This window comes from Eleginops maclovinus, chromosome 19 (genome assembly GCF_036324505.1).
Source record: "Eleginops maclovinus isolate JMC-PN-2008 ecotype Puerto Natales chromosome 19, JC_Emac_rtc_rv5, whole genome shotgun sequence".
Taxonomy (NCBI): Eukaryota; Metazoa; Chordata; class Actinopteri; order Perciformes; family Eleginopidae; genus Eleginops; species Eleginops maclovinus.
Genome location: NC_086367.1, coordinates 20,228,352 through 20,240,834, shown reverse-complemented (window position 1 = coordinate 20,240,834; position 12,483 = coordinate 20,228,352). Strand labels below are relative to the sequence as shown.

At 39.8% G+C, this 12,483-nt stretch overlaps 2 protein-coding genes across 6 annotated transcripts in view; both read left to right on the top strand.

The window, feature by feature from the left end:
* The window catches only part of slc4a11 (solute carrier family 4 member 11), a 99,885-nt gene extending 96,620 nt beyond the window's left edge, over positions 1–3,265 (top strand). For all 5 annotated transcript variants that reach the window (XM_063908938.1, XM_063908941.1, XM_063908939.1 and 2 more), the window contains one exon: positions 2–3,265. In XM_063908938.1, the coding sequence (XP_063765008.1) occupies positions 2–68 (67 nt within the window). In that variant the 3' untranslated portion in view covers positions 69–3,265. The remainder of the gene's footprint in view (position 1) is intronic.
* A 1,503-nt stretch (positions 3,266–4,768) lies between these two features.
* Positions 4,769–11,827, top strand: rpia (ribose 5-phosphate isomerase A (ribose 5-phosphate epimerase)). Its single transcript, XM_063908966.1, has 9 exons — positions 4,769–5,032; positions 5,765–5,825; positions 5,979–6,034; positions 6,420–6,479; positions 6,580–6,644; positions 6,723–6,791; positions 7,156–7,297; positions 8,910–9,009; positions 9,335–11,827. Exons 1-9 carry the CDS (start codon positions 4,862–4,864, stop codon positions 9,430–9,432), a joined length of 822 nt encoding a protein of 273 aa, XP_063765036.1. The 5' UTR covers positions 4,769–4,861; the 3' UTR covers positions 9,433–11,827.
* Positions 11,828–12,483: the final 656 nt, after the last annotated feature.

The following is a 12,483-nucleotide window of genomic DNA, read 5'->3' as shown; positions in this document are numbered from 1 at the left end:
GGAACAACGTGCTTCCTCATATCATTGAGGCCAAATACTTGGACATAATGGATGCCCAACACATGTAGCGACAGATGGAGACAAGTTCTGGATCCACAAGAAAAACCATCTGGAATTTGAAAAAAGAAAAAAATACAAATAAGGATTTAAAAATATTTTTCAATGCAAACTGTTTGGAAGCAAAAAAGAGCGATACCGACTGTTTTGATTTTTGTATCTGATAAGAACATTCTTGCAGGTGAAGCACTGGAAAATGTGGGCAGTGATGCGAGAGAGAGAGAGATGAGGAGCTCTGGGAATTATTTCCAAATGTGGACAGACAGCATCTCTCTGGGAAAGTTCTGCCGAAAAAACCAGAAAGTCCGGAACCCTGTTTCACCTCTGTTTGACCCTGTCAGCTTGTCAGTGCCATATACCTCCATGTTCCTCCACATTTTACCCTTACTGGAGTGTATCCATCTGTGTGTTAAGCTATGGGTTAGTGCTTCAAGTACTCACTAATACTGTGTAAGTAATAAACATTCTGCCATTATAGAGATGTGTACTGGCACAATGTAAGCATGAACACCCGCTTTGTGTTTTTACACGTCATTATACATGCTTACACTGCGTTGCTTAGTACTGAAATACTTTCCTGTGGTTGAAGTAACACTGCATTCAAACCACTGCAAAGTAAATGTGTACCTTTTGTAATTCTGTCTTTGTGCAGTGTGAAAACCGTTACATTCCTACACCTTTTAGCTGTGATCCCCCCCTTTTTACTATGAAAGACACTTGTGCTTATTAGTTTCTAAGTCATTCCAAGAAAAATCCGCATTCATTAAGGAGGAAATAGGAGTGTGTGTGTGTGTGTGTGTGTGTGTGTGTGTGTGTGTGTGTGTGTGTGTGTGTGTGTGTGTGTGTGTGTGTGTGTGTGTGTGTGTGTGTGTGTGTGTGTGTGTGTGTGTGTGTGTGTGTGTGTGTGCTATAGACACACTACTAAGCTACTTGATCCGTCTTCTTACCACGTATTTCAGAAACCTCATTTCTAAAGCTGCATTCACATGATTCGCGATTTGCTCTTTGCCTTGCTAAAAACAACAAGTTAGTTTAGTTGTTATTGTTACGGGACCTGCTAGCTTGTACCACCACCTACAGCTGTCATCTGGTTTCGTGTCGAACGGTCGGCGGTAAATGAAATAAAAGCTCAGCCACAATTTCGAGCGATGTCCGGCGATAAGTTCGAGCGATGTTCGACGAAAGTTCGAGCGATGTTCGACGAAAGTTCGAGCGATGTTCGACGAAAGCTCGAGCGATGTTTGACGCATCGGTGACGCGCTTCCGCCTAGTCGGCCAGCACCGCACTCTCCATAGAAACATAACAGCGACGCAAGTGCAAAACACGCTCATGTGTAGGGCCCCTTATCGCGTATCATGTGAATGCAGCTTTAGGTGGAATTACTCAACTGAATAAAAAAAAATTAAAAAAATTCCACAGCTATATATTATATTATATTATATATATATATTTAGAACAACAGCACAAACCAAATCATATTGTGAAATCTTTATCAAATTATGAATATATTAGAATATATTATGGCAATATACAACAAAAAGTATTTTAGGTTAAATTCAAATAGAAATATTTATTTATCATTATCTTTTAAAATAATGAGAATTGTGTGTGTTTAAGCTGAAATGGAAAGTAGTTTGTAATCTTCTGTTTGCTCCTTCACATTCCTGATCCACAGTTACTGATTGTTGAATTTTAGCGTCTTGTCTTACATCAGGCTGTGCCGCAGTGTTTACATATCAAAGTCATTCCAGCTCCATGTCAAAGTCCAACACCATTCTGGTGCATTGGTAATAAAGATGAAAGGCAGGTAAAGGTAAAAAAAGAAAAAAAAACAAGATAAAAAAAACCCTTAAAAAAAAAACTATTTGTGAGCTTTGGATTCAACAAAGTGCATCCTATTTTAGTTTTATTTTGTGAACCAGTGTTCAAAGATGAGTTTTAGAATAATCTGGTCTTGTTTTCTATTTAGATGTTATGATTAGATCAATGCTTGCAAACGTTGTCATGTAAAAAATCCAGACATCTGGAAAGAATATCTTGTTATCTACAGTACAAAAAAAATAAAGACAAAAAAGACCATTTATTTTAGCAGGCACTGTTTTGCTTAAAGCATGTCTAATCTGGGTTTTTGATACGATGTAATGCCAATAGACATGTATCCAAAAGAGTAGCAAATCAAACAGTAACTTCTCAATAAACCGAATGCAACGCTCAATATTCAGCAATACTGTGTATAAAAACTGGTGAGATTCATGTTTCACAGCGAAAGTTGTGAAACAAAAGCCAACAGTTGCATTTTTAAGACATTTTAGTTCAGCTATAATAAAATTGCTCTGTGCTGATTCTATTATTGCACACATCAAGGAGAAAAAACTAATGTTTGCCCGTGAACAAAGCATTCACAACGCTGGATTTTATTACCGTTTACTTGCTTTCCCAAAGTCCAAATGGCAGCTCCCTCATGCATACTGTTTAACTTTGTCTTACAGATGTGAGAAAGATGTCCAATTTAAGCAGATGTCTCATGCCGAGATAGCAAGACATGAAATGAAAGCTCAGAAGCATTTGCATAATCCTTTGGATTAAGGCTTAAAACAGCACTGGCGAGAGAGATGTGAGGTATGAAGTAATATGTACAGTTTGCAATGCAAAGTCTAGTTTTTATCAAGTATCCATTATAATCCACGGCAAGGTATTAGTTTCTAACTTTGGACAGAGTACAGAGATTTAACCATTCTTCTTAAGTGACGGTATTGTTGTTGTTCCTTGATATCTTCTCCGTGCTGATGATTTTGGAATAGCAGCAAACTTCTCTCAGAGGACCTAACATCAGATTCAGAGCGATATTCAGATTCAGCGGTTTGTGAAACCTTGACTCCCCTCCTCCTGATTGGATTTGTTTGAAATTGCGTACTGTGGTGTTTTGGTTTTTCTTTCTTTTCCTGATTTCATATAGCCTACTTTTTCTAATCATGAATGTAAGATGTTTGGGTTTTTATATAGCATACTAATTTAGGTGTCGAACAGAAACTGTAATTTTGTCAAAAAGATCAGCTATATTTGTAAGCTGTAATATGTAAAAATGAGAAAAAAATGGTTATAAAACAGAATGTGTTGGTTTATTATAGTATATAATTACTGTACACTGAAAAAGAGAAACTATCTCAAGCTGTTTGCCAAATAAAAAGTAGTAGTGATGTAAATGTTTCTGTTTGCTCGTGTTTCTCTTTGACCATTACAGGGTATCTCATACAAAACAGAATGCTCAATACAGTGAATTTACAGTACATTAATATCAATCAATGCAAAAAACTAAAATTATACGGTGAAGAAATACTTTCACAAGTCATAGAAATGAATTCAAACATGACTTAAGTCAAATATTAGGGGTAATGGAATCAAAAATAAACGTTAAGTACTGAAATGTACTATGCAGAATATTACATACATAACATTATTGGATTATAATCTGTTGATAGATCAATACAACATTAATATTTGAGCTGTTAGAGGTTAGCTTTGATTTTGATTTGACAGCTGTGTATCTTAATGTATAATGATAGAATACCATACTTCACTTGCTGAAAATAATTGCAATACTGATTGAAATATGTAAAGTAACTCAATATCAAATATCTCTAGTGGAATAAAAGGTACAATATTTGACTCTGTGGTGTAATACAAACAAAATGTTAATGTTATGGAAGTCCAAGAATACATGTACAGATCCATTTTAGGTTTAGCTTAAAGTTTGGCCTTTTCCTTTAATGAAGAAAGGGGTTTTCTGAATATCCCACATGACTCATGGGTGCAGTCTATAATTACAGTAGCTGCACCAGTTCTCTCTGATGTCTCCCAAAGCTCAAAATTACAACTGTGCTCTTTGTTGTGCACAAGAAAAATCAAAGTCTAATTTGCAGATTTACTGTGATGAAATGTACAGCATACATTTCCAGACCTTAAGGGAGAAAAAAGCTCTTTTTTATTGTGGACACTTGAATGTCGCACCACCCTCAGGCCAAAATGTCAACTTTGTACAAAAAATCTCATAATCTGATATGAAAGTTGTAAAAATTGCTTGGTGCTCAGTCATGCTCCCAAAGGGATAAACCTTTAGAAACGTGCTGACCGCATGGCTTCTCCTCTGGCGCCACCGTCAGGACAACTGTAGATGTTCAGATCTCAGTCAGTGTGATGATATCTGAATTACATAACGTTCACTTTTTTTTTTTTAGCAACTGTGTGGAAATGTTGGCCAACATGTATATGGGCAATATAAAGCCATTGTTTCTATTACACAAAAAGCCACGCAGGACGATTGAAACTTAAACATAGGTAAATGCAGTTGTTTCTTTTATAAAAATAACAAGGAAAGAAAAAAGAACATGATAGAAATTCAAATCAACATGTTGTAGTTTTGTGTCTCAAACTTAGTTTCCTTGTCTGTCCATATCTTTTTATGTATATCACATTGAACTGTCAACCAATATCTATTTATCCCATATCACCGATACAAAAAATACAGCTTTTGTATTGTTATCCTGAAGTTATATTGTTTGCCAGGTGTTGTTGTTTTAAAAAATGTGCACTTCACCTATGTATGTTAGCCGTACTGCACATGCGCAGTTAACTGCAGATCTACAAGTCATATGATAAGAGATAACACAGGTGATCAGCTGTCAGACAGAATTAGAGCAAACAACAGTCCGTCCTTTACTTCCTGGTGCGGAGGAGTAACCCATCTGTATGTGGGCCTGAGAGTGTGTGTGTGTGTGTGTGTGTGTGTGTGTTGTGGGCCGGGTCATGAGACTGCAGGGGTGTGTGTTCTCCTCCTTCAGTAAACTCGCAGCTGAATCTCTCTCTTCAGCATCCAGCAGGAGGAAACACGTGTGTCTGCTCTCTCAGTCCGCTACCATCATGGCAGAGGAGGCGAAGAAACTGGCCGCTTATGCCGCCGTGGATAACCACGTTCAGGTACATGTAACTCTATAGAATATATTCAAACATCATCAAATGTGTTCACAGACTGCCAGCGTGTTGTTTCCGCCACCCCAGACATGTGTGCTTATCAGGTGCTGCATGCTAGCAAAGTTAGCTACTTTACAAACAGGTAATGTAGCCTAGCTTGCTAACTTACTCCCGTTATCTAACATGCACGGTTTGGGAGCGAATTAGCTCACTGTTATGCATGCTGTCCCGGGATAGTGGCTAACTTTGTTCGGCATTAAGGACTAAATATACCAACCGTATGTTCCAGCATGGGTTAGCTGCTAGCAGTGTAGTTTTAACTGAGGGACAGACAGAAATAGATGAGCTAACATGTTATGCAGGTTTTAAATGTATAGCCTGACATGAGAAACAGAAGCTAGGTTGATGTATTATACATTCTACGTGCCGTTTGATCTGCTATTAAACATGGTGCAATGGAAATGTTATAGAGCAGGAAATAGATCACGCATAACTGGGAATGAAATGCCGGTAGAAGTAGTGAAAAAAAGTCCACAATAGATCCCCATCTAGTAGGTATAATGAATGTGTTCACGGTGTATGACCCTAAACGCATCATTACTACTTGTAACAACTCCACTGTTCCTCTTATTGTGTCCATTGCTACTGCTTCATTTCAACACATCCCCTTGCATGTCTTTGCTCTGCTGTGAAATGTTGCAGGGTTGCATCATTTTGAGTTATTTTTTTGTGTAATAGAACAACCAGGTGGTTGGAGTGGGCAGCGGATCAACCATCGTCTATGCCGTGGACAGACTAGGTGAGTTAAACCATCATTAAGTCATACAGGAGGCAGCTGATGTCTGAAAATAACACAGAGGTTATTTCGACAACAACTTAACCACTGATGGATTAAAGTTTACAATATAACACCTTCATTATTCTTGTTAACGGTGTGTGTTGTTTCTTCCAGCTGAGAGAGTGCGTCAGGAGAAGCTGAACATCGTGTGTGTGCCCACCTCCTTCCAGGTTGGTGTGTGATATGTATTCTCACTTGTAGAACAACATGACATAGAATTGCTTTTACCCTGGTGGCTTAATGGTGCATGCACAGTATGTGTCAACAGCAGGTATTGCGACATTGTGGCTTTGTTGAATACACACACACACACACACACACACACACACACACACACACACACACACACACACATACTTGTTTTTGTCCAAACTAAAATACACATGGATTTGCAAGAGAAGATGCATTAATTCTTATATTTCCAACAGTAATAATGACTGTCTTCATGTACTTTACAAATGTGCCTTCTCTAAATACAAATAGACAAAATAACGTTGCAGCTTTTTGTCTTCCTTTTCCTCGTTGTCACATTTTCTCACCTATGCTCCCCCACAGGCTCGTCAGCTGATCCTGCAGCACGGCCTCACGCTGTCTGATCTGGACAGACACCCAGAGGTACGAGGAGTTCAAGCATTGTAAAAATTGCTGGAGCTGTCAATGTCTGTATTCTTAGTTTTGTTGTCTTCTGTAATACATGAACATTCCTCCCACTCAGCTGGACGTGGCGATTGACGGAGCAGACGAAGTGGACGCAGAGCTGACGCTGATTAAAGGTGGAGGGTGAGTAAAGTTTAATACACGCAGCAGAACTTTCTCTCCTCTGCTTTCTGTCTCACTCTCGTCCTCTCTGTCTCTCAGCGGCTGCCTGACTCAGGAGAAGATCGTAGCCGGCTGTGCTAAACATTTCGTCGTCATCGCAGACTTCAGGTTTGTATTTCCTAGTTTAACTCAACAAAAGAAGTATAATTAGAAATATCTTCGAAGGCCGTTTTCTCTAAACAGATGTTTTCCTTATTAGGACTTACAAACAGTTTCATTCTGTTCCATATTCAGATTTTATTCTGATTTGTACATTTATCTTGTAAAGCTGGACTTTATAGAACATTACTTTCCCAAAGAATGGAACTGGATGTAGAGTATGATTTGAAATGCTTGATTTGCATATTAAAATATCAGAAAACTGTCGTAACGTCACAAATCATTTGGGGAAGTTTCATGGTGATATCTATTGTTTACCCTGTTCCCCTGGAGTGTCTTCATTTTTAATATTTGGTTCTGACCCGCCCTCCAGGAAGGACTCCAAGGCTCTGGGCCAGCAGTGGAAGAAGGGAGTTCCTATTGAGGTGATCCCCATGGCGTACGTCCCCGTCTCCAGGACGATAGCTAAGCGCTTCGGAGGGGAGGCCAACTTGCGGATGGCTGTCAGTAAAGCGGTGAGTGGACGATTCGCTGTCACTTCTGTCACACTTATTGTGCTTCCTCCAGAGCACCTCCAGTTCCTTCGATTTACTCACAGCCTTTCTAAAGGATGTCCTTTGGTATATTTCTGATATCTTTATCACACTGGTTCTCTGCCCAGGGGCTTGTGGGGGCCCAAGGGTCCAGGTTAAGATTGATTTGTGGATGGTGACGCTAAAACTAGAAACCGTATTATCCTCTAGCAGGAGATTGCATGAACCTTAACCTGTCCTGAAATATGGAGTGAGCTGGTAGCTGGAGAGGTGCCAGTTTTCCTCCTAGGCCACTGCCGAGGTGCCCTTGAGCAAGGCACCTAACCTCTATCTGCTCCCTTGGCGCCGGGTACCTGGCTGCCTCTCTGCTCTGCCACCTCTCCTCTGCATGTGGTTGTGTGTGCATGTATTTCCTCTGTGTTTGTGCATGTATATCCTCTGTGTGTTTAATGTGTGTCAACACAACAGAGTAGAGAAAGCAATTTCCCTGTAAGGGATTAATAAAAGTATGTCTTCTTCTTCTTCTTCCACTCACTGCAGTGTGTGCTGCTCCAGATTATTTGCTGAAATGTCAAACTCAATGTAAATACATCGTCCTGCACCGGTGTGTGAGATGTTAGCTGTGGAGTGTGCGTGACCTCTAGTAGCATTATGGGGCCTTTTTTTCACATGTGCACACCGGTGACGCAACTCGCATGTCTGTCGGACTAACCTGTAAGTGGTGGTCGGGTGCCAACATATGATGCAATGTGCAGGCAAAGAAAAAGTCTGCAAGCTAGTACATGTGGATGTAAGGAATGCATGCTTTTAAAATGCCTAAACAATGGGCTTTGCAAATGTTTTAGTAAAAGGAAAGGCCTTCATCGCATTTGTCAGAAACCCTGAACGCAAGAGAAACTTTGTTTGTTGTCAAAGAAACTCCTCAGGGCACATCTAAGGGAAGTGTTCACCTTAGGAGAGTTTGCACCAAAGCAAAAATGGCACATGCACCATATCTGCCTCTTTAACAGAGTGTGTAGTATACCGTTAATGATTCACTTATCCTCAGTCTTTTTTAAATGAACAACAGCCAGCAGGGGACAGAGTCTGTTCCTTTTGGTCATGTTTGTGTTATTCCTTCTGACTGTTGAGGCTGGAAGCAGTCTGTGTGCTAATGAGTGTCCCGGCCTGTGTACCCAGGAAGCCTCAGTGATCACAGACGTGTTATCTAATCAACGTTTGCCACAGTTACACAATCACCTCAAGACAAAAGTCGGGCCACATACAGGTTTCTTTTTTTCCAACTGGAAAACCCTGAGCCTATCAGGGTGAATGAGCGTGTCAGCTCTGCTTATCAAGGCTCTAGACTTTGTCAAAATCAGCTATAGAAGAAACTAGTCTGAATAATAAACCGTTGACCATCAAATTAAACATCGTCATGGTCACACTGTATTCACTGTGGATACTTATTTATCACAACATTTTAGTTGAATGCCAATTTGGTTCTTGGTGTCATAAACACATTCCTGTCATATGAACTTTGCTCAGAGCCCTCATGGTGGTACCATTAAAAACAAATAAACAAACATGCCTGTGTTGTGTGTTTGTGTCTCAGGGTCCTGTGGTCACTGACAACAGTAACTTCATCCTGGACTGGAAGTTTGAGCGCGCTGAGAACTGGAAGGAAGTCAACACAGCGATCAAGATGATCCCAGGTGAGGAGCTGGCTTTAGTTTACTAAGAGAAAGAGTTTTAAATACATGTTTTACCTGTAGTCTGTTTTATCGATCTAGTGTGCTGTGATGCAACTTGGTTACTCAAGATAATACAGTCCTTGCTGTGAACAGTTTTCTTGCAAGAACAATTTCCTTTTTACCAAATTACGACCCCACCAGTATCACTGCTCATCAGGAAGTGTGCAGCTACTCCTTGGGAAGAGATTTGTAACAAAGACATTAATATTAATGCAGTCCTTTTCAACCTAAGCCACCCTAAGGAGACTGGAAAAATGACTGTGTGTGTGTGTGTGTGTGTCTTCAGGTGTGGTGGACACGGGGCTTTTCGTCGGCATGGCTGAACGAGCGTACTTTGGCATGGAGGACGGAAGCGTGCAGGTGCGAGATCCTTCAGTCAACTGAGGGGTTTGTTCACATTCACCGTCGACCCTCCGCTAGAATGACATCACTTTACCCACAAGTGCCGTGGTTATGATTTTAAAGCCGCTCTCAGTGTTTGGACAGAGCTGCTCCTCCTGCAGACCTGGACTAAACTCTCACACACACATCTCAGAACACTTGGTTTTTCTCATCCTGCGTGTGGTGCTTCTGACACTGTGAGTTTTAAAGTGCCTGATGAGTCAAATCAAGTGCTTCTGATTATTGTTTTTTCTTTGGCCTTCTGACCTCTGGTTTGACTGGATGTCTGCAGAGCTGCGGTGAATCATTGCACCTCTGCAAAATGAAACTACGGTGTGCCTTGAGATTATATTATAAGTCCTATTGAAGTAATTCTGCTATTAAAGTTACATTTAAAAGCGAATAATCCTACATCAATCTACTTGCCATCTGCTAGCATGCCGTAGCTGCATTGTTATCAGTCAGAAAGCTCATATGCCTTGAAGTCATTTTGTTGAATTAGATCACAGTCATCTGAACTCTTACCTACAACATGGAGGAGCTACATTGTTTTAATAAATTAATTTCAGTCATTAATATGCTAATTTGAACTGAAAAAGCTCTAAACATTAATGAGCTCTTAGGTAATTTAGGGAGACCCTGTGGTGCAGCAAAGAAGCTTCCATTATTTAATTATCGTGTTAGCGACACAATACAGTGTCACTAAGACACCATATAGCACAGAGGCAGGCGGTGACGGATACAGTGTGGATGCTTCTTGCTTCTAACAGACATTTCAACACATGGTTTGACAAATGCAGCAAAGAACAAAGCGGGTACTATAAGTAGAAGATGTCAAAGGGCAGTGAACCTCTCCACAGGAAAGCTTAAAAACCACCAACCAAAGGACAAAGTCTTCATGTTGAGAGCATGCACTCCCTGTTTATCTCTGGATCTGTTCTTCCTAAAGTGACAGCAGCATGTTCAACGTTAGTTCCGTGTTTTAGTGTAACTGAAGTATGTTTTTATGTATAATTTCTGACATTGATCCATGTTCATCATCTTAGGCGTTCAGCTACACTTACCAACATATTCACATCATCCTCACCAGAAGTTGTAGTAGTTGGAGGGTTCTGGACCCCCGTGCAGGTTAAACGGGTGTAATATAAGATGTACATTTCAGGATTTCTACCTTTAAACAAACCCATTCTGTTACCTGATATTCCTTCTTAAAGGCATGTTTAACAGAGCAGGTTTAAGTTTCTGCCTCTATGTTGAAATGTGGGATTTTCACTGCTCGCTGTGGTACGTACTCATTATAGGGAAGTTCTTCTCCTTGGCTGTTGAAACGTGTAATAGCCACTGCTGTCGTGGAACAATGGTCTGATTTCTGAGTGATGAAAGTTTGAGAAATAGTTTCAGTCTGACTTCTAACAGCTGCACATTTACACTACAGTCAGCAGAGTTCAAGTCTGCAGCCTCGCTGTTAGACAAACACACCGCTGAATGTACAGTACCTGTGCCTGAATGTCACTTGCGTCACATTTCTCATGCCTTACATCAGTCATCTGGTCGCAGGAAGACTAGTGCCATCAACTTAATGTTAAATATAGCGGGACGTGCGGGACATGCCGAGGTAATGGTGATGGGCAGTTGTGCTATAAAATGGTCATGCATAATTGTTATGATGGAGCTCAAATCTAAACCAACAGCAACAAAATCACATGTTATGCACCTCTGCACACCAAAGCAATAGAATAACCAGTTTTATTTCTTTATCACAACTTTTATTGACATAGCTGATCATGTTGTCAGACTCACCTCCATCCAGTATCGATGCTTCATTTAATCGAAAATCTAAAATACTTAGAATTTATTTCCGAAACACTGCTACCCTCTTCCTCTATAAAACAACAGCATATATTTGGCAGCTCATCCCTTTTCTTAAAAATAAAAAGGGTAAGTTGTCTTTACTGTAACTTTACTATCCAGTACAACCATAATTTGTTTTAAAATGTTGCTAATTTGTCCTAGATTTCTTTTATTGTAAGATTGAGTTTTTCGCTCTGCTTTTGCCTTACACTTTATTTTTGTATGTCTATGTTTTTGTATGTTCTGCTCTGAGAGATTTAAGATGATGTAATCAGGCAAAAGCTAATTGTCTTTAAACAACTGTGATTAGGAACAGGGCACTAAATGTTACTCTGGTCTCATTCTACTCTCTTAAAAATGAAATGGAAGTGACTGAATTGGAGGATGAGTTAACTGAACAGATAATCTGTGGCCCAGTGTGGCTCCAACTTGTACACCATGTTAGAACCAGCATTTCTCTTATTGCTTTACCAATTGACTGTGATGATGATTTTGCTGTGAAGGTACTATTTTCTTTGTCAAACAATACAGACACATTATGATACCAGTCTGCCTCCTTGTTTTTTTGTATTTCTGATGACTGAAAATGTAATTACTATCATTCTGTTGAAACCTTGATGTGGTGGAACAAACACATTATACTATAAGTCAGTGATTTGTTATTACTAAAATCATTGTCGTTTTGTGGGTGTCAATCTTTCACTGGGTTTAGCTTTGCACACTGATGGTAAACTCAAAATATTTAGAACTGCAACTCAAAACTGACAGGACATCTTTATGGTGCCTTTTTCATCATGGTCACTTGGGGGCGCTAGAAATGCAAGCAGCTGGATTCTGCTGTAAGGTGTTCACTTTTTTATTCGGTGAACTGGGTTCACAATCTAAGCTTATATCACCCAAAAATAAAAACCTATGTAAAAAACATCCCTTCTGCATGGGGCCACTGTCTTTGCAAATGATTTACGACACCTTTAAACTAACTGTCATACTGATTTATAAAAACACAACTCTGGATATTGCAAGTTTCTAGGCTTGCAATATCGACCAAGATATTAAAAATGCACTTTCAAAGGCTTTAACAACTATTCTGTCAAAGCCCTGCCTGTTTGTTTATCTGAAAACAACACTCGTGATCAGGAACAGGAAACGTACATCCTTTACAGTGAGCCACGTTGACGCTTTCCATGATGCTTTTTTATGTCG

Bases quoted from the DNA above. Each gene is read 5' to 3' on its own strand.
- rpia (XM_063908966.1), top strand. From the start codon at position 4,862: ATGAGACTGCAGGGGTGTGTGTTCTCCTCCTTCAGTAAACTCGCAGCT. The intron at 6,480-6,579 runs GTACGAGGAGTT...CCTCCCACTCAG, and splicing joins ATCTGGACAGACACCCAGAG to CTGGACGTGGCGATTGACGG. The intron at 6,792-7,155 runs GTTTGTATTTCC...CCCGCCCTCCAG, and splicing joins GTCGTCATCGCAGACTTCAG to GAAGGACTCCAAGGCTCTGG.